General features: G+C 43.7%; 1 protein-coding gene across 3 annotated transcripts in view; it reads left to right on the plus strand.

Annotated features, from left to right (window-relative positions):
• Arhgef3 (Rho guanine nucleotide exchange factor 3) overlaps positions 1-21,187 on the plus strand; it is a 275,499-nt gene that overhangs the window by 245,802 nt on the left and 8,510 nt on the right. For all 3 annotated transcript variants that reach the window (XM_036199436.1, XM_036199437.1, XM_036199438.1), the window contains 5 exons: positions 2,878-3,048; positions 7,609-7,671; positions 10,090-10,186; positions 10,353-10,429; positions 17,811-18,068. In XM_036199436.1, the coding sequence (XP_036055329.1) occupies positions 2,878-3,048; positions 7,609-7,671; positions 10,090-10,186; positions 10,353-10,429; positions 17,811-18,068 (666 nt within the window). The remainder of the gene's footprint in view (positions 1-2,877; positions 3,049-7,608; positions 7,672-10,089; positions 10,187-10,352; positions 10,430-17,810; positions 18,069-21,187) is intronic.

A 21,187-nucleotide genomic window follows, 5' to 3' on the forward strand; every position in this document is an offset into this window, starting at 1 on the left:
ACTTAGACGAAAATTGGAAAGGTCTAGAGTACAACAGTGGTTATTGCCAGGAAATGGACTTCGGGAAAAAGAAGAGAATTGTATTTAAAAATCACATAATTTTGCAGAACATGGTTTCAAGTTGGTATACATTACTTTCCAGCTCTGGGGGGGAAGTTCAAGGTTGGTCAGATTGAAAGTGTGCTGAGATGGGCAACCGATCCTGTCAAGTGAAAGTGCAGACTGTTGTTGAGTTTTGTGTTTTCTTTTCTGTGTGTTTTCTTCTTTCTGTTCTGTAATTCCCACCTCCCATCAGAAACACAGAGAGACTGGCCGGTGACTCACTGCCTCGTTGTGAGCCTGTAGGGCTGTGGCTAATTAGTTCCGAGTGCAGGCAAGCCACAGCCATTTAGCACAGTTGCTGTTTATAAGGGCTTGTGTAAGACAGCCCAGGATTTGGGCAAAACCACTAGTGACCTGGGCAGGCACTTTCTTGCTGCCCTACACAGAGTTGGTTCAGATTTCATGAGCTTACCTGTGAGTCAGGAACTCACGGAAGTCCCTGCTAGCCCGTGAGCTTGCCTGTTGCTTGCAAGACTACACGGATTTGCCTCCCCAAAGCTCTGGAAATGTCCCGAAGTCCCTTTGGAAACTTCCTATATATTTTCCATTTTCTCAAGTTCTAAAAAAACTAGAAATTAAACTAGAAGCCACCTATAATATCCATGTTGCAAAAAAAAAAAAAAAAAAAAAAAAAACTGAGAAATTGATGGCATTTCAAAATATCTGCTCACATAGGATTTGCATAATTATGAAGTGATCATATACAGATTTTAATGCTGGCAAATTTTGCATAAAGGGGATTTTTAGAAGCTAAATTTTCTCAGAGTTGTCTTAAAGGCTAGACAATATTCGATCAACAGGTAATTCTGATTTATTTAACAGTGATCTTAACAGTGGCCCCATCTCTAAAACCCCACCCCCACTCCAATTTTTAAGTAAAATAAAAACTTCCCTAATGAACTTTAATTGTTGAATCGCATAGTTGGATCTCAATTAATTGAGAGCTACCCTGTACTGTCTTAGTGATACAGACTCGTGTGTCACATGCAAAATCAATTAAAATCAAGTTAAATAAACAGAGCAGGTTGTGTCACTGTTGTGTCAGAGGTTTATCCAGATGGCAGAGTAGGAAGGAGGGAGGGCATTGGGGAAGCCTTCCTAAAAGAGGGAGATCTAGGTTGTGTTCTGAGAAAGGAACTCGCTCAGAGGAAGCACTGAGGGCTAGGACACTTCAGAGAGCGCCAGGGAGATGGGTGAATGGCAGGCTTTGTTAGGCCCTGCTGAGAGGATATTCACACAGGGCCCAGGGAGCAGCAGCACAGGAACATTTGTTAAAGTGTTAAGTGTTGGGGATGTTGTTGGTTGGGGGGTATTGTTGTTTTTTAGCTAATAGCACACAACTATAACCTCAGCTCCTGGGAGGCTGAGGCAGGAGGATCCTGAGTTTGAAGACAGCCTGAGCTATCTGCACAGTGAGTCCCAGATCACCCCTATGCTGTATAAACAAAGAACCCATCTTCTTTAAAAAAGATTTATTTTAATACTTTAAAGTGTGTGTACTTGTATGCGTGTGTGTATGTATGCATGTATGTATGTGCAGTTACATGTAAATGCAGGTGCCCTCAGGGGCCGGAGATGTCAGATCCCCTGGAGATAGAGTTGTAGAAAGTTGTAGGTGCTGAAATCCAAACTCTGGTCTTCCGGAAAGGCAGCAAGCATCTTATCAGTTTAGTCATCTCTCCAGCTTCGCGAGAACCTGTCTTTTCAAAAAAGAAAAAAAAAGTGTTTTTTGAGGGCAGTAATACCTCTTTGCTTTTCCGTTTCCAAGGAACATGTTGAAATCTTTCAGGGTAAAGACTAAAGATGACACATTTACCTTCCTTTTAGATGCTTTGTATTTGTCATGAGAAAGTCCCGTGAGAGTATGTTCCTGTCACAAGGCTGAACTTTGGGTGATTAGGACCTCTAAAGACAGCTGGGGCCTCTTTGCAAAAGAAAAACCCTGTCAGAGGTGGGCATCATTTGCTGTCAGGCTGGTACTCAGTATGCATATTCATTGCAACATTTTGAGTTGATAGAACTCCAACTTCTGGAGACACAGAGGACTGGATTAGATGACTAAGGGTAGCCCTTCCAGGCTTCAGGCACAGTGGGATCCAGGAGCTCGATCAGTTCAGTTTGCTAAAGCCTGTTTGCTTTCTCCTTTGTCAGCCATTCTCCCCAGCCTTCATCCTATGTGCCCCTTTCTTCTCTCCTGTGGTAAATGGGTTGTTCTCTGTGACCAGGGAGAATTTATTTACGTTATCTCCAAACTCACAGCACCAGAGGAGTGCCCCTTCCTCTTTCTCTCATAAATCATGTAACAGGAGATCTGTGCCCAGCCCTGAATTGGGATGGTGGCACTGTCTGGTTGGTCAGGTCTGAGTAAGTCTACCCAAACTTTATGGGGGCATACCAGCAATAGTGGGGTCCTGTTGTAGGAAAGGGTAAGTTTTCATTTATGGCTATCCGTTGTGCCTGTGAAGAGTGATGTCCATTGGAAGCAGGCCACTGGGTGTGTGCTGGAGAGCTGCCTTTTGCATGTGAGCCTGGCCTGCATGGTCTTGTTCTGTAGTTCACTCAATGTCCAAGTCACATGAATGATACCTCCAGCACGTTGTGTGAAAAGGCTCCTGTTCTTTTTCCTTGGTGCCCCACTCCCTAAAAGCTTTGGCCATGCCCTCTCTTTCTTGCAGATACATGATTTGTAGACACAAAGTGACAGGAAGCTGCTCTAAAAGGATCCACCCAGCCTTGCTGATGACCCCATGACGGTTTCTTTTTCTCATTGTGTAGCGGTCCATTAGCTTCCGAAGTGAGAGCCGGCCAGACATCCTCGCCCCCCGCGCCTGGTCCAGAAATGCCACCTCCTCAAGCACAAAGCGGAGGGACAGCAAGCTGTGGAGTGAGACCTTTGATGTGTGTGTCAATCAAGTGCTTACAGCCAAGGAGATCAAGCGACAGGAGGTAAGCTGGGGACCCAAGGAGCTGCCTGTGTGCCTCCCACAAAGGTACCGTGTAGGCGAGAATCAGCTCATCACCTCCAGAGCCGCATCATGTGTAAAGGGATACAGGATGGAAGAAACTGAAAAGCCAGCATCCAGCTTTGTGGGTGTGGCCCCACTGTAAAAATAAAGTGATTTTGCAGTGTTGAATCCAAGTGTCCACTTAGAATTCTTACACTCACAAAGACAATCACGTATATGATAAATATATATATGTAATGAATTATACACATATGATTTCATATATATATATATGAATATATATTTCTCTCTCTACTTCTTTCTTTTTGCTTTTTGAAACAGGATCTCTTTTTGTAGTTCTGACTGTCCTGGAACTCACTGTATAGACTAGGCTGGCCTTGAACTCACAGATCTCTGCCTGCCTCTGCCTCCTGAGTGCTAGGATTAAAGGCATGCGCCACCAAGCCCTGCTACAGTCATTTTATTTATATTTCAATAGTAACTTTTAGATGTTTTTTAACAAAAAGTACTGGGCTTTCGGAACTTTAGTCCAGCTTTCTAAAGAAAGGCTTCTTCCTTGTGGAGGACAGTTCATTTCCCTGTGAATTTTTCATATCCCCATCCTTAAGTAGCAATGATAACATTCCCTTCTGTAGTCAATGAAAGCTCTGCTCACTGTTTCTTATGTGGTACCTCCACTGAGATCCCTGGAATGTCTAATTTTTGTTGTTGTTTGTTTTGGGTTTGGGGTTTTTGCTGTTTTGTTTTGAAACTGAGTCTCATTGTGTAACCCTGGCTAGCTTAGAACTCATGATGTAGACCAGGCTAGCCTCAAAACTCTCAAAGAACCTTTTGCCTCTGTTTCCCAGGTGCTATGATTAACGATGTTCACCACCACAATAGACAAGTCTCTCCCCCTCCCTCTCCCTCAGACAACCTGAGCCTGGCAGAAGGGGTATTTGAAATTTTGAGGTTCCTTGACTAAGTTGTCCTTCCCTAGGAACTGATCTTCGGGTCTGCTTGCACACAGGTCAAAAGATAAGCATGCAGGATTACTCAGAGAGCTAAATTTCTAACGGTGCTACTAGTTTAGGATGACCTGAACCTCTATTACCAGGAGCTGTTGAAACACTCAACATACTGTGCAGCTGTAGAAATAGGGAAGGCTTGTTTGTATCTGTGCTTAGCTAAGTAGATCCAGCAGACAACAAAGTAAAATGCTACTGTGTATATAAAATAATATGTGCGTGTAGTTATATATATATATATATATATATATATGAATTTGTTTGTATGATCATAAAAATATTTCAAGAAGGATGCCCAAAGAATTGGCAATAATGTTTCCTCTTTAAGTCCCTGAAAGGAGCTGAGATCTTCCCATGTGCATGTCCTGTTTTGTGCACTCTGTGTTGGGTACCATGTAGATGTATTGCCTATCAAACAGTGACTAAAGCCTTTAAAATAAAACGTGCACCCTCAGAAGTCCTGTGCGGCAATATGGCAAAATCATATATGATATTAGGATGTGGGTTTTTATCTTCATCTACTCTACCTGGCATGCAGATGCTCATATTCTCAAATGGCAGTAAATGGATTGAATGATGGCTGTCAGCCTTTGAAAGCTTCTGGCTGGTCCTAGCCACTAGGAAGAGCCAGGCAGGCTAACAGAAGTGCTCTCCAGCCTGTCCTAGCTAGTTCTTGTCTTTCATCAACTTGACAAAGCTAGCTTATCTGGGAAGAGGAACTGTGATTGAAAAAATGCCTCTATCAGACTGCCTACAGGCAAGTTTGTGGGGTGTTTTCTTGATTAATGATTGACGTGGGAGGGCCCAGCCCACTGTGAGCAGTGTCATCCTTGGGCCAGTGGTCCTGTGTAGTGAAAAACAGGCTGACAGGCCAGTAAGTAGCATTCTCCTATGACCGTGGTTCTCAACCTTCCTAATGTTGGGACCCTTTAATTCAGCCTCATATCCCCACAACCATAAATTTATTTCATTGCTACTTCATAACTGTAACTTTGCTACTGTTATGAATCATAAGTATCTATATGCAACCCATAAGGGGGTTGAGACCCACAGGTTGAGAACCACTGCTCAGTGACCCCTCTTCTAGTTCCTACCTCTAGACTTCTGCCTTGAGTCTGGCCCTGAGTTCTCTCAGTGTTTGGACTGTGATCTAAAAGTGTTTCCTCCTGAGTTACCTTTGTTTATCCCAGCAAGAGAAAACTAAACTAAGAAATGGCTCTACCTGCTAACCCCTGGAGAAGGGAGAGAGGTTGATGGTTACAGGTGATAAGCAGTGGCCAGTGATTTAATGTCATGCTGTCTGTATCTCCATAGAAACCCAGAGGACAAAGTTTTAAGAGCTGAATAGCTAAACACAAGAGTTCTGGGAGGGTGGTGCAGTATATACAGAGAGGGTGTAGGCTGCATTCAAACCTTCCCTTGGTCCTATCCTCATGTGATACTCACAGCCTTTAAAATGTCCTGTAAACCAGTAAACATGAATGTTGCCTTGAGTTCTATGAGCAGCTGTGGCAGATTAAGCAAGCCTGAGGAAGGCTCATGGGAACACTGACTTCTCACCAGTTGAGTCATAGGTCAAATTCTTCAGGTCTCGATTAGCATATAGAAGGGTGAAGAGTCTTAGGACTGAGCCCTTACTTGGGGGACCTGATGCTATCTCCAGATAGGTAGCATGAGAACTGAGTGAGAGGACAGCTCCCTGGTGTCTGCGGCAGAATTCATTGCTTGAAGTGCAGAGGGACGTTCCCATACTGGGCGTCAGAAGTGACCTGTGTTATGAAAATGGAGGAGTAAAAAACAGAAATGAGAGGAGGTAGGGAGAGAGAGGGAGAAGAAGAGAAGGAGAAAAGGAGGGAGGAGGGGCTGGGGATTTAGCTCAGTGGTAGAGCACTTGCCTAGCAAGCACAAGGCCCTGGGTTCACTCCTCAGCTCCGGGGAAAGGGAGGGAGGAAAGGAAAAACTGGGTTTCTTATTTCTGTACTCTCAGAGTTCACAAGATGCTGTTGTGGATGATAAAAATCTCCTTCCTTATTTTTCTAAGTATTATTGATATACACACACACACACACACACACACACACACACACACACACACACACACCTTGTACAACCTGACAGCATAGGAAAATATAAGACTACAGACAAGAAAGGCACTTAGGCGGGTTTGGGGATTTAGCTCAGTGGTAGAACGCTTGCCTAGCAAGCACAAGGACCAGGGTTCGATCCTCAGCTCCAAAAAAAAAAAAAGCACAAAGAACATAAGACAGAGAAATGTGCTGAACACTACACCAAGAAAGGCATTAAGGCGAGGTGAGCAGTGGTAAGCCGTAGTCAGGATTTGAACCTGATTCTTCTCTTATTCCAAAGCCTTGGAGGTGGGGACCATTGGTCATGATAGTTGATGAGCTCCCATAAAGCAGATGGTCAAGGCCAAGGAAATGCAAGGCAAGTCGTCTAAGATGCCAGTGGTGGAGACAGATAACTGACAGAGACATAAGACTCCTGTGCTAGCTTTGCACCGTCTCGTGAGAGTGTCATTATTTCAGCAAGCCATGACCGGAAGCTTTGCGGGGGGCCTTGTGGAGGGCTGTGTCCGAAGCCCAGGATCCTGTCTCACCTGCTCTGTTCGATTTCATCTCCAACTCGTCCCTAAACCTCGGGGTAGTGACCACGTGGGAAAGCTGTTGACTTCTCTCTAGTAGGAAAGCAGTACAGTTGTACCTGGACTATCACCACAGCCTTGTTGTCCTTTAATACCTTAATGTTTGCCCAGTCTTCAGATTCCCAGATGAGAGAGAGTGCTCTGTACATCACTGCTTTTTAGATTATGGTGGCTTAATGGAGCCAAATTAGAAATGGCGCGTTTGTACACTCTTACAAAGAATCCCTTCCTTTAATCCTATTTATGGTACCCTGTGGGACTTTAGAATGAACTGACTCCACCCAATTCTATTTACAATGATAAAATGTTGAGTCCTTTTCATAATCCCAGTCTTAAGTAGATGATAGAGCTATGGCTTTCTGCTGAGACTTGCGTTCTTTGGGGAGAAGAGAAGCAGATTGTGATGGTCTGGTTAAGAACACTGCCACACCCATTTCTGAGAGCAGGCTCTGGATTATTTCCTTCGATTGCCGCTCAGAGCAGAGATGCAGAGCCAACACCCATGCAATGATTATTTCACTCAATGCACTTCCCTCTTGTTGGACTTCATCAGAGTTCTAAAATGTGAAGGGTGACTTGGTAGGTTGGAAATATATGTCAAAACTCTCACAAACAAGGCTTTTCTTGGCAGCTTTTAACTACAAGTTGCATTTGCTTCAGGCTAATTTAACACACACCTTCCTCTCTTTTTTTTTTCTTTTCTGCTGAGTATTAAACTCAGGGCCTTGCATATGCTCAGCATATACTTCCCTGAATCTACCCCAAGTCTCTTCTAACTTAAGGAGATCTGGAGCTTTTGAGTGTTGGTACTGTTTGAATTTGGGCTCATAAATGAAAGAATTGAGCAACTCTGTTTTATCTTACATTGCAGGCGATCTTTGAGCTTTCTCAAGGTGAAGAAGATTTGATAGAGGACTTGAAATTAGCAAAAAAGGTAAGCTAGGATACAGTAGCTGTTTGAGTCACTCCATGGTTTTTTTTTCTGCCCTATGAGTCATTTCATAATCCCAAGATGATATGTTTGAGCAGCCTCTTTGTGACTAACTCAAGTCACCAGAAATTGAAAAGAACCTTTGACCACAAACCAACCAGTGCAGGAAATGGCTCAAAGCAAGAAGGCAAATAAGCCCTCTACACCTGCCACCTGCCGGATGCCTCTGAGTGTCTAGTGCACCTCGAAGGATGTGTCTGTTTAAATCTGAAAGCGCTCCTGGAGGCCTGGTTTTATGTGTTTTTCATTGTCCTAGAAGTCTTTCTTGAGCTACTCAGGAGGCTGAAGTGGAAGAGGCTAGAGTATGAGACTAGCCTGGGCCACATATTGAGATCCTGACTCTCAAAACACACCAAAGAAGGAGTCACGTGTAGGGCCTCTTTGTCCACAAGAGAAATCATCATCATTTAGAGAAACAGATATCTAAGTCACGATAAAGACCGTTGATTCTTGAAGTAGGAGAGTGAGGTGAGTGTTTGTATAGTGTAGTAAATTAGCATCTTTCCTATGGAACTAAGGTCTTTGGGTGGGTTGGTTGGTTTGTTTGTTTTTTCGAGACAGGGTTTCCCTGTGTAGTTTTGCGCCTTCCCTGGAACTCACTTGATAGCCCAAGCTGGCCTCAAACTCACAGAGATCCGCCTGGCTCTGCCTCCCAAGTGCTAGGATTAAAGGCGTGCGCCACCACTGCCCAGTGTTTTGTTGTTGTTGGGGTTTTTTTTGTTGTTGTTGTTGTTGTTTTGCTTTTTTTTAAGTGGGAGTTATTTGTTGAATGCTGAGGACCAGGTTCAGACTTAAACATGCTATGGACATGATCTACCACTGAGCTGACCCCATCTGAAAATGTGTTAATCCGTATTATATGGGAGGAGGGAAGGAAACCTTGCCTTATGTCGTGTGCATTCTTGACAACAGATCTTTCCAGTGACCTCCCTAGTGTGGAAGCTCAATTTAGACTCCTCCAACATTTTTTCTTGTTCACCGCTTCTTGAGGGAATCGTGAGGTTGGAAGACCACTTCTTAAGATCCTCAGTTCAACATTCTGCTAGTAGGAAGTTCTACTTCTACACTCCTGAGATGGCCATCTAGGCTTTGTGTGGACACTGCCAAGAAACTGTTGGGCAAGGCTAGAGACTGAGCAGCTCAGAGAAACAAGAAGGCATTTGAGTCTGGAACATATCACATGTCCATATGCTGGTCACATGCCTAACCCCCACTTCCCGAGTCAAGGCTTCCCAAACATAAATACCTTTAGATGTTTCTTGGCCATCCTCTGACTCAACAGGGGTATGTTTTCGCTCCAAATCCCTCTTTCCTGTCAGTCATACACCTCTACCCCTCTCACAGGCATCAGCTCCAATCAAGGTTATTTCTTCTGTGGTATTTCCTGCCTCCTCTGTACACATGGCTCATCCCCAGAACCTTCCTTGGATACTTTACCTTTAATTTTCTGACCTGTTAGAGCCCTTTGTAACTTGTTTTTGGTTTTGTTTTCTGGTGTGACATCCCTCCCGTCATTAATCTTGAACTGTTTTTTTAAACATATGTTTTAAGTTTCCGTGCATCTTTAAAAAAAAATCTCAATTAGCTTTACACAACTCTCTGAAAGCAAGAATTGGCATATGTCTTATTTTTGCATGTGTTTATGTATGTATGCATGCTCCTGTGTGTGTGGTCACATCTGTGCTTGTGGATGGCAGAGGGTAACATGAGTCTTCTTCATTGGATCGTCACCATATTTATTGAGACAGGCTCTCTTGACTGAACCAAAGCTCATCAGTAGAACTAGTCTGGTTAGCCAGCTTGCTCTAGTCCTCTCCTGTCTCTCTACTTCCTTGGTGCCACCACACCCAGCCAACTTCTATGTGCGTTCTGGAGAGCTGGACTAACTAGGATTGGCAAGTGTTCCTCTGTCTGTACTTAACATCCGCAGTGAAGGGTCCAACCAGCTTTCTTTTCTTTTAGATATGTATGTACTTAATTGAAAAAGCCTGCAGTTAGCTAATTTTGAGTAAAGTGGAGGTTGTTCAAAGTGTAGGATCATGCTGACTTTTAGAACTTTGTAACAATCCAGACAACTTCTCCACATGGGATTTTTTGCTCCTTCCTGGATATATGGTCTACTAAAGTGAAGAAGAACCTGGGGAAAAGCTACCTTAGTTTATCAGTAGCCACAAAAGGCTGAAGGCAGAACTGGATTCTCTGTTCTTCCAGCCACACCTGTCTGCTGTTTCCATACCTGATGGGAGAAATTGTGGGAAGCCGGTTTTTGTTTATTGTGAAGCACCTCTCAGGAATCATTTACAGAAACTGAGCTCCTCTGAATTTCAGTATCTGTGCCCATCTCTTGCCTATCTTCTGCAGGCCTATCATGACCCCATGCTGAAACTCTCCATAATGACAGAACAAGAACTGAATCAAATTTTTGGAACACTGGACTCTCTAATCCCCCTCCATGAAGGTAGGAATACAGTTTTGGTCCCAGACGAGTCATAACTTGTAGCCTTCATTGAGTTGTCTTAGAGCAAACCTGTGATTGTGTAATAATGTGAGTAGCCAGAACCTTCTTCCACCCTGCTCGCATTGGGATGTCTAACCAAATGAGCATTCCGTTTATTTCTTGCCAGAGCTCCTTACTCAGCTTCGAGGCGTTCGGAAGCCTGACGGCTCCACAGAGCATGTTGGTCCCATCCTCGTGGGCTGGGTAAGAAATCTTCTCTGGTCTTGTTTGAAGATAGATTTCACCTTATCTGGACTTTTCACTTGTTGGCAAATACTGGTTATCATGTCAGATAAAATGTTAAATTTTTTATATATTGAGGTCTTATGTCTTCAAAGCATGGAAACAATTTTTTCTTGCTGCAGACTTATTGCATTTAAAGACAACATGGCATTTTTGCAATGAAGTAAATTAAAAATGCACATGAAACTATTATTAGTTTCACATGAAATAAAATGACACACGCCAGGTGGTGGTGGCACATGCCTTTAATACCAGCACTCGGGATGCAGAGCCAGGTGGATCTCTGTGAGTTCGAGGCCAGCCTGGGCTACAGAGTGAGATCCAGGAAAGGCGCAAAGCTACACAGAGAAACCCTGTCTCGAATAAAATGACACTAGATTGTATTGGCTCTAATAGATTATTGGACCACTTAAATTATCACCATTTCGGGTTGGGGATTTAGCTCAGTGGTAGAGTGCTTGCCTAGCAAGCACAAGACCCTGGGTTCGATCCTCAGCTCCAAAAAAAAAAAAAAAAATTATCACCATTTCTACACTAAGTTTAAAATTAACATATTCATTTTCCCCCAGAGAGTTATGCAAGAACTACACCCCTGACCTGTGTACCTCCAGGCTCCATCCCGCCTTCTTTTCCCCTTATTTTGAAGCAAGTTCTCACTAAATTGCCCATACTGTCCTTGAACTCACTTTGCAGCCCAGGCAGGCTTTGAATTTGGGATACTACTGCCTCAGCCTTCCAAGTAGCAGGATTTATAGACCTATGCCACTAGGCCTGGCCTGACATTCTCGTTCATCATTGAAAGTAGATAGCTCTTGCTTAGCGTGCACAAAGGCCTTGGGTTTGATGCCCAGTACTGAGTGTGTGTGTGTGGGGGGATCCCTTGATCTCAATGTAGTTTTACAAACAAGGTCATGAGGACATGATGCTTGTATTTAGAACTTATATTTCTGGTCCTAAGTAACTTCTGGGTATACAGAACTTTATCCAACAAAACTGATTCTCTTTCTTATAGAACGAAGATGGGGCCTTAGGTTAGGGCTCATAAATGTATGGTCCTCATACTGAATTCTTATTCAGTTGAGGATGTAATGTCTGTTTGCGTCATTCACTTAAACAAAGCATATGCTATTTTTTCGCCATCCCGACCACTCCCTGTTGTCTGCCGATCTATGTCCTTCAGTGAGTGCTTGGATGCTCCCTTCCAATTCTAGATATTTGTATTCATTATGAAGCAGGTAATGAAAGCAGATAACTTTAATGACTTCTTCTAGGCAAAAATTAGATCTCTTGATCCCTCCATCCACCCAGAATTCCAGGCCAGTAGGCAGGGAGTGCAGAGATGAGAGTGTCGTACAGATTTAAGTCCTGCTGTCACAAGTGGTCCCTCTTTCCAGGTAAATGTGTTTCTCACCTTCAGATTCTCATTGATGTCCCATGGATGTGCCAAAAAAATCTTAACACTGGTATCTGACCACTCAGTTCCTGCCATGATCTGGAACCTTTGGAGGGTCCCAGGACTTAGCTCTAGTTCAGAAGTCAATTTTAGTCCCAAGGCTGAAATATCTCAAGAACATATGACAAGTAATGTTCTAAGCTGAATAATTTAAGTGCTTCAATATTTTAGGACAGACCATTCATCTCAAACTTTTGACTTTGTATTGTAAGTCATGGTATTGTTTTAAACTTCTTCAACCCACAAAGACGTTCCTGTGGGAAGAGTGTGGGTCCACTAGAGTCAGAGGTGGTTTAATGAGAAGGTCTGCATCAGTGTTTTTTTAAACTTCCTCAGTCTGTGGACTCCCTAATCGGGGAGCAAGAACACCTCAGAGTTAGCAGAGTTCCTGCTGTACATTTTAAGACATACTAATTTAGGACGAGGCTGTTCCTTTAAGCATTGTGTGCAGATTATGACATTGTTACAAAAGACTCAATCTTGAGGATTTTGCCTTGTCCACTTTTTTTCTCCACTGAAATACACTTCTGTTACTTGTGTTATGAGGTTAGCTTGATCTGGTGAAGGCTTTAACAGTCTTGCTCCGTACATGCCCAGAGGAAGTGTGGCCACACCAGTCTGTTGCTGTCTGGACCCTCCGGGCATCTAGTGGGGACTTAAAGCTTAAAGAGCAGCCTGGAAGGAAACAAGTGGCCTGTTGTTGCCAGATTTCATGAGACATGGTCCTTATTTATCAACCAAAAAGCAGTTAAGTGTTTTTCCTCTTTTAACCACAGGTGTATTGGAATGAGTAGGGACTGTACACCAAAGGGTGAATCTGCTTGAGCTCTACTCTTTTTAACAGAGCAAAATAAATACCTCACTGGACACTGAATGAGAAAAGTCAGAGCCCATTCAATCCATGGAAAATTGATTTATTTTCCCGAAAAGGAAAAAAAAAAAAAAACCCTTTTGAACGAGTAAGCTGCTCCCTCCCCCCCCCCCCCAGACAGCATCAGCCCGGCCTTTGACCTTAGAGTGAATCCATGACTTATGCTTTGAAGGCTTTAAACAGAGGGCATCTTTGGGGAGCTGCCCTGGTTACAGAGGGTGGGAGTCCCTTTCTAAGTGGGTCATCCTGTTTGAACCAGCCTTCCCTGTCACAAAGAAACAATGTCTCAAGTGACTGGTCTCAGTAATAAAATAATTTATAAGCTCTCCAAGGCAGAAAGTACTCCTGTTTAATTTAGGTCCTAATTCATTTTTAATTCCAAAGGGAGAGAAAGGGTACATGGAAGTAACAATCGAGGGTTATTCTGACATTTTTTTATGTTGGGAGGAGTTTCTAAAAAAGTATATGTTTACAAAAAGAAAAAAGTGCTTCTCATATATACTTATACATGTGTATACATATGCTCATATGTATACACATACATGTGGGCCTTTTAAATTTTTCCGTTTTTTATTCTTTGACAGTCCCATACATATAATGAATCTTGGTGATTTTTACCCCATGTCCCCCATTCTTGTCCACCCCCTCTCCCACTGAAACCTTTCTACTATCCAACAAGTCCCCTCCCATCTTTGTGTCTTCTTTTCGTATGACCCGTTGGATTTAATCATAGATGCTTGCATAAGCCTGAGTGAGAGGTTATTTATTAGAGCCTGGGCAATTTACCAATGGCTATACCACTGAAGCACGTGACTCCCCTCCCCCAGCAACCATGAACTGCCAAAGGCCCTCGGGAAGGAGCGGAGCCTCATGGACCCTCCCCCATCCGTGAAGAAATGCTGAGGGGCCCAGTCTTAGACCGATCTTGTACAGACAGCCAGAGCTGTAGAGAGCTACTTGCTCAGCTGTAGTCTAAAACCTGTCCTGATCAACTCCTCCCCCTAACTGTTAGATGACTTAGTGTCTCTTTAAACAGACTATCAAGAATTTAGGGGGCCACAGAGCTGCTGAGATGGTTCTGGCCTCCAGGGGCACCAGCAATCATGTGCACATACCCCCCTCCTGCACACGCACACATGCATAATTAAACTAATAACTATTTTTAAAAAAAAATTGATAAAGGGGAACTTGGGAAGTGATCGAGAGTTTAAAGTCATCTGTTTTTATAGTGAGTTCAAGATCAGGCTGGGCTGTAGGATACTCTGTTTCAAGAGACCCCAAGTATAATCTGTTTCACCCACTCAAGGGGGGGGGATAAGCAGCCAAATGGCATCTTCTGGCCATGGCACACCTGTTCACTCTGAGTTCCAGGTCAGCCTGAGCTCCAGTGAGACTGTATCTTAAACAGTAACGGAACAACAACAACAACAAACAAGAGAACTGAAGACAGTCACAGCAGGGGGTGCTCACCCCTTCTTAACAGAGTGAGCGGTGTGTTTGCTATGCCTGTCTCATTAAGAACTTTCTTACACAGATTTTGTGAGGAGAGAAACTGAGGTAGAGTCACAAACAGCTGTCTGAGTTTGTTTTTGAACCCGATGCTGCATTTCCACATTCTGGTTTTTTTTTTTTGGTTTTTTGTTTTTGTTTTTGTTTTTTTGAGCTGAGGGCCTAACTCAGGGCCTTGTGCTTGCTAGGCAAGCGCTCTATCACTGAGCTAAATCCCCAACCCTGTTTTTGTTTTTTATCCACCAAGCCACTATCTTGTCTTTAAAGAGCATGCAAACATATTTGCAAATCAGATTGTATACATTTGAGTCAAGCGCAGGAAATGAGCACCCTGTCAGGTGTGAACAAAAGAACAGAGCTTAACTGTTGCCATGGTAGCAGGTGGCAGGATCAGAGAAAGTAATGGCCCATTGGACAATGTGGCCAGAGTTCCTTGGTATTCATATCTGATTGTTACTGCTGATTTGCTTCTACTTAATGCAAACATGGGTCATTTCCAGGTCTTTGAAAAGGCGAGGGAGTGGAAATGAAATTAAGAGTGTGAGGTGCTTTTGAACTCATTCTGAAAATCTAAATCGCAAGCATCCCATCTGGGGGGGTAGGGAGTAATACCAGTTATCAGTACTTCAAAATATATGGTTGAGCAGAGAATGTCTGCAGCTGTTTTTTTAACACAAAAGTTTGGTGGGTGGGTGTGTGTGTGTGTGTGTGTGTGTGTTAAAATGAAGGAAGGAAGACATTTCCAAGAAGCGTTAAACTCAGGAATGAATCTTTTTTGTTTTGTTTTGTTTGTTTGTTTTGAGACAGGGTTTCCCTGTGTAGCTTTGCACCTTTCCTGGAACTCACTTGGTAGCCCAGGCTGGCCTCAAACTCACAGAGATCAGCCTGCCTCTGCCTCCCGAGTGCTGGGATTAAAGGCGTGCGCCACCACCGCCCGGCAGGAATGAATCTTAAATACTATTTTTCTGGCAACTTTTTTCTACTCTGTGATGAGGAAATAATTCACTAAGAAGCGAAAAAGTAGTGGCAGGACATTTAAAAACTTTAGATGCTACCTCTTGTGTTTTTGTTGACTTGTTCCTTTGGAGTTTTGCTGTTGCTGCTTTTCCCATTTGTGTGTCTGTGTATGTGTGGGGGCCTATGTGTGCCCAGAGGACAACTTGTAGGAGCCTGTTCTCTTGTGTGTGGAAATCAGAGGTTAACTCATGAGAGCTGGTTCCTTCTAGGTCCTGGAGATCAAGCTCAGGCCCTCAGGCCTTGCAGTAGGTGCCATTTCTGACCACTTTTTTGTTTGACTTTTGAGACAGGATCACACTGTGTAGTCCAGGCTGGTCTTGAACTCGCTCAGATTGCTCTTGAATTTTTATCAGTTCCTGCCTCAGATTCTTTGGTGCTAGGACCATAGGTGTGAGCCACCACACCCAGAGTTTTGTTTTGTTTTGGTTGTTTATTTGTTTTAGACTCTGCCATTTTCTTTGTGAGCATTGCTCCCAAACCATCCACTATTCTCTAGTCTCACAATCCACTAACCTTTAATTTGTTCATCCAGAATACAGACTTTGTTGTTTAGTGGGTACGATGCAAAATCCTGAGCATGCAGAAGCAAAAGATGCCTTTGTCACTGTCCCACGTTGAATGCTACAGAGAGGATGTCTTGGTGAACAGTCTCTTCATTGGTTTCCAGAAGAGGGCCATGCAGCTGGGCCACTGGCTGCATGTTACTGCCGAGGATGGCTGTGCACTGGCATGTCAGCCTAAGGCACTGTTAGCAGGAAGGGGTAGCAGAGCGCATGAGAAGCTCTTTGCTGGAGTCTCTGGTGTGGTTATTCACACAATGTGACTGATGGGCATGCCTCGGAATAAAGGCAGTGGAACTTAACACTTTCCAGTCTTTAAGCTGAAACTATTCTTGCATGATAGTGTGATGTGATCCGGAAGATAGTGCCAGAAACCTTTCCTGGCCTGCCAGAGCTCATTTAGAAGATTTTAATAAATAAATAATTCCAAAAACTCAAGTTTTTTCCCCTAATCGTACAACTGGTTCCTAATAATTGGGCCACCTTGTTATCATGTAATCTTAAACAAATGTTGAAATGCGTGTACTGAGCAACACAAAAGCCTAGCTCGTGAGTCTGACTTTTGCTTTCTGTGTACGCCACTGAGTCTTCTAGACAAGTCTCTTTAAATAATCCTAAATTCAAAAAATTAAAGGAGGTAGGCTGGAGATGTGGCTGGTGATTAAACATGCTTGCTCCTCTTGTAGAGGACCACAGTTCAGTTTCCAGAACTCCCATAGGGTGGCTCACAACTGCATGTAACTACTCCATTTTCTGGAGATCTGACACCATCTTCTGGTGTATCGGCACATATGTGATACACATAGAGACAAGCAATTGTGCACACGTACACAAAAGTAAAAAATTCTTTAAATTAAATCAATTTTTAAAAATTAAGAAAGCAGGCCAGGTGGTGGTGGCACACACCTTTAATCCCAACATTTGGGAGGCAGAGCCAGGATCTCTGTGAGTTCGAGGCCAGCCTGATCTACAGAGGGAGTTCCAGGACAGTCAGGGCTACATGAAGAATCCCTGTCTCAAAAGAAGAAAAAGAAAATAAAAAGGGCTCTGAGGAGAGGTTCAGTAGGCACAGTGCTTGTAGATCAAGGTGAGGATCTGTGTTTGAATTCCCAGAATCCGTGAAAAGCCAGGCATGATCACATGTGTGTGTGTGATCCCAGTGCTTCTACAGTGAGATGGGAGGTAGAATTTAGGAGAATCCCCAGAAGCTTGCAGACCAGCAAGCCTGGAGTTCTCAGAACAGCAACAGTCGACGAAGAGACCTGTCTAAGATGAAGACCAATACCTAGGGCTGCCCTCTGGCACCCTCCCCACCCCCTACCACCACCACATATACACATCATCTACACAGACATAGCTATCACACACTAAATTTAAAAACAATGTTCTTGGCACCTGAGGAATGGTAGCCAAGGTTGACTCTTGTCCTCCAAACACATATGAACACCAAAAAACATATACATAAAATGAAATAAATTGGTAGTTTCTATCTTACTGAGTGCTTGGAAAGGGTTAGGAAGGTTCTGAGACTGGAGTGTAGCTCAATGGTAGAACATCAAGCCATTCATGAGGCCTTGGGTTCAGGCCCACCCACTAACACACACACACCACAAACAAACAAACAAACAAACCCTGTTCTATATGCATCTACAATACCAATTGTTTTTTTCTAGCTCAAGTCACTAGACAAAGCTACTGAGTTTTGATAGGGATCTTTAAAGAGTAATTATACAAGTAAGAAAGTGACGTTGTTGTGTCTTGTCTGTCATTCCGAAGATTACACTGGTTAGTTTCTACCACCCTTGCTAAATAAAGGAACATGGGCCGGGTCTGGAGACTAATGTGGTGTTTGTTCATTCCTGAGTGATGCCAGCCTGGAGTGTCATCGCAGTGACGCTGACACCCAACCTTCCCTTTATGTTTCCTTCTCAGCTGCCTTGTCTCAGTTCCTATGACAGCTACTGCAGCAATCAGGTTGCGGCCAAAGCCCTCCTGGACCACAAAAAGCAAGACCACAGAGTCCAGGATTTCCTTCAGCGCTGCTTAGAATCCCCCTTCAGCCGAAAACTAGATCTCTGGAATTTCCTTGATATTCCCAGGAGCCGTCTAGTGAAATACCCTCTGCTCCTTCGAGAAATCCTGAGGCACACGCCAAATGATAATCCAGATCAGCAGCACTTGGAAGAAGCTGTGAGTTTGCCTGTTTCTTTTTCTCTTCTTATGTCACTCTCCATGATAGCTAGGGTTGGGGTTGGGTCAGTAGGTACTGTATGCATGGGGCCCAGCAGTCTTGGGTTCCAGGCCCGGAACTACCATCGGACTTTTTTTTTTTTTTTTTTGGTGTGTGGTGGGGAGTTACTCTTCCTTACTTGTTTCCAGTTCCTTACCCATAAAACAACATGTTTACATAAAGTAGCTTAAGACTCATTTGGTTCTAAAACTTCTGTTATCGATTGTGTGTATGTGTGCATGTGTGTTTGTTTAACACAGGCCTAGGCTCGCTTCAAACTGGTGGCCAGTCTCAGCCTCCCAAATGCTAGGATTATAGGTGTGTGCTGCCACACCCAGCTCAGGTTTGACACTGTTCTTGGTGGCTTTTACACCACTCCAATCTGGGAGCAGAACTGCAGAATGTGAGAGCTAAGATCTGTATGGGGATTTTAAATGAACAAGTTTTATTTAATAGAAAGTGGGAACTGGCTTCTGGCTAGCCCAAAGCTTACTTGTGAAAAGAGGTCTGTTTAAGACCTAGCTCCCATCTGTACCCAGTGCAGTAGGGTGCCTGGTCAACCTCCTAGTTACCACTGCACCCTCACTCAGCAAATGTTTCCTGAGCATGGGCAGGATGAGTGTCTGTACTTTCTGTACTAGAGGAGCAGGAGGATCCCAAGTTTGAGGGCATTCTGTACTTACATAGCAAGTTAAAAACCAGCTCTTTGTGGGATTACAGGTATGCATCACTGTACAGGACTTACCGCCACCACCACCACCCATCTGGCTTTTCACAACTTTGAACCTGGACTTCCTTTCCCCTGCATCCCCATTCCCTTCATCTAGACAATCTTGGCTCTGTTAACAGTCATGTGTTCAGGAATAGAGTGTAAGTGATACTGCTGGGTCCAAACCCTGAATCCTAACTTGAGAAAACTCTAGTTAATTACATGACATGGAAAACTCTTGAGTTGATTTGAACCCCAGTCTGAAGCAGACCTGAACCCTATCTCAAAACAAAACAAAACGAAAAAACAATATCAAAAAGAGGGCTGGGCTTGGAGATTTAGCTCAGTGGTAGAGCGCTTGCCTAGCAGGAGCAAGGCCCTGGGTTCGGTCCTCAGCTCCAGAAAAAGGAAAAAAAAAAAAAAAAAAAAAAAGAGGGCTAATAAGATGGCCATATGAGCCTGGTGACCTAAAATCGATCCCTAGAGCATGCTTTGGAAGAAGAGAGCCAACTCCCGAAAGTTGTCTAACCTCCACTTGGGTAACATGGCACACACGTGCCTACACGCACACACACACACACACACACACACACACACACACACACACACACTTTTTTTTAAAAGAAAAGAAAAGGTGGTGGTAGAGTGATGAAGACCTGAAAGACGAGCTCAGAAGACTCATTTCTGAACGGGCACAGTAATACAGGAACATTTATGTAGGTGATTTGGGAATCAGGAGCCTAGACCTGCTGAATAAGCCAACCATCTCCCAGAGAAGAGTTGAGTTATTATCAGTAGTAACAATAGTATAATCACAAATACTCAGTAAATGGACTTTATATAATTGCCTTCCAGACTGTTATATCTCACTTAACACTCATAACCTGTGAGGTAGGCCCACATCCTGCACCTGCTGCTTTCCAGTCCTGTTCGATGAAGTGAAGAGCTAGTCCTGTCTTTGAGCCCCTCTTGCCTTGGGAATTGCAGAGAGCTGTCTTGTTATGGACAAGCTTTGTGGTGAGACCTCACTTTTAGAGAGCTGGCCTAGGAGCCTCCACATAGTGATAAGGAAGAGGGAAGACACACTCCTGATTCATGAGGCATGCAGTGTCTGGCAGAGCCCTGTTCCCAGCACAGAGAGGCATCACAGGCAATGGGGATGAGGTCCCTGTCACTTTGTCATGTCTGTCTTTTTGCTGGGAAGAGCACAGGCTAGTTGTCTGCAGGGGTACACACAGCAGGGAGCCCCAGCCACTGTTGATAATTACTTGTGTAATCATGTGAGCCTGTGTTCAGTTTCACTGTAAAGATCTCTTCTTTTTAAAACACAGCATTTCAAGCATACTGCCCTCTTTTAAGTGAGCTGGTTTGAGTTTAAAAACAAATAGCTAAGAATGATTGTCTGCAACACAAGGGGATAGGCTAGTTACCCATTTCCTTGTGCATGAAGTGTAAAGCCTTCAAAAGTTGAGCCTGCACCTGATTATCAGGGCAGGTCTGGGCATGAAGCATGGTAAGCTCACATTTGGAAATGTCTGCAAAGCTTCTACATGCCCATTGACTCAACTGAGTATGTATTTTCCCCTCTTTTTCACAACCTATGTAGCAGACCCCAGATTGAATTTCTTTATCCCTGTACTGTTGGGCACATTATAGATGTGTTTAATAAACACAAAAATCCGTAGTACCACAATTATCATGGCCACACATTCCTGAATAAAAAGACTATTGAGTAAATCTCTTTTACATCAAGGAGTTGATTCCATTCACCCCTGTGACTAGATCTAAAGATAGGGCTGGCTTTCAGTACAGGTATAAACTACTTCATCATTACTAGGATTTCTTAATGGTGTTTTGAGAAGGTGGTAACACTTCCTTTTTTTATTTGTTATTTAAGTTATTTTATTTTTGGTTTTTCAAGACAGGGTTTCTCTGTGTTACAGCCCTGGCTGTCCTGGCACTCACTTTGTAGACCAGGCTGGCCTCAAACTCACAGAAATCGGCCTGCCTCTGCCTTCCGAGTGCTGGGATTAAAGGGGTGTGCCACCACTGCCCAGCTTCCTTATTTTATTTTACTGGTTAATTGAAACAAGGCCTCATGTGGCAGAGTCTGGCTTTGAACTTCTGACTCTCCTCCTGCCTTTGCCTCCCAAGTACTAGGTGGGATTAGAGATATACACTACCAACGAGAGGTCTATTCCTTAAAATAGACCTTTGACTATCCAGATATTTAATGATTTAAGATCTAAGGATTGTGCTGGGCAATGGGAGCACACCCCTTTAATCCCAGCACTGGGGAGGCAGAGGCTGGCGGATCTCTGTGAGGCCAGCCTGGTCTGCAAAGGAAGTTTCAGGACAGCTAGGACCATT

Source organism: Onychomys torridus, chromosome 9 (assembly GCF_903995425.1).
Source record: "Onychomys torridus chromosome 9, mOncTor1.1, whole genome shotgun sequence".
Taxonomy (NCBI): domain Eukaryota; kingdom Metazoa; phylum Chordata; class Mammalia; order Rodentia; family Cricetidae; genus Onychomys; species Onychomys torridus.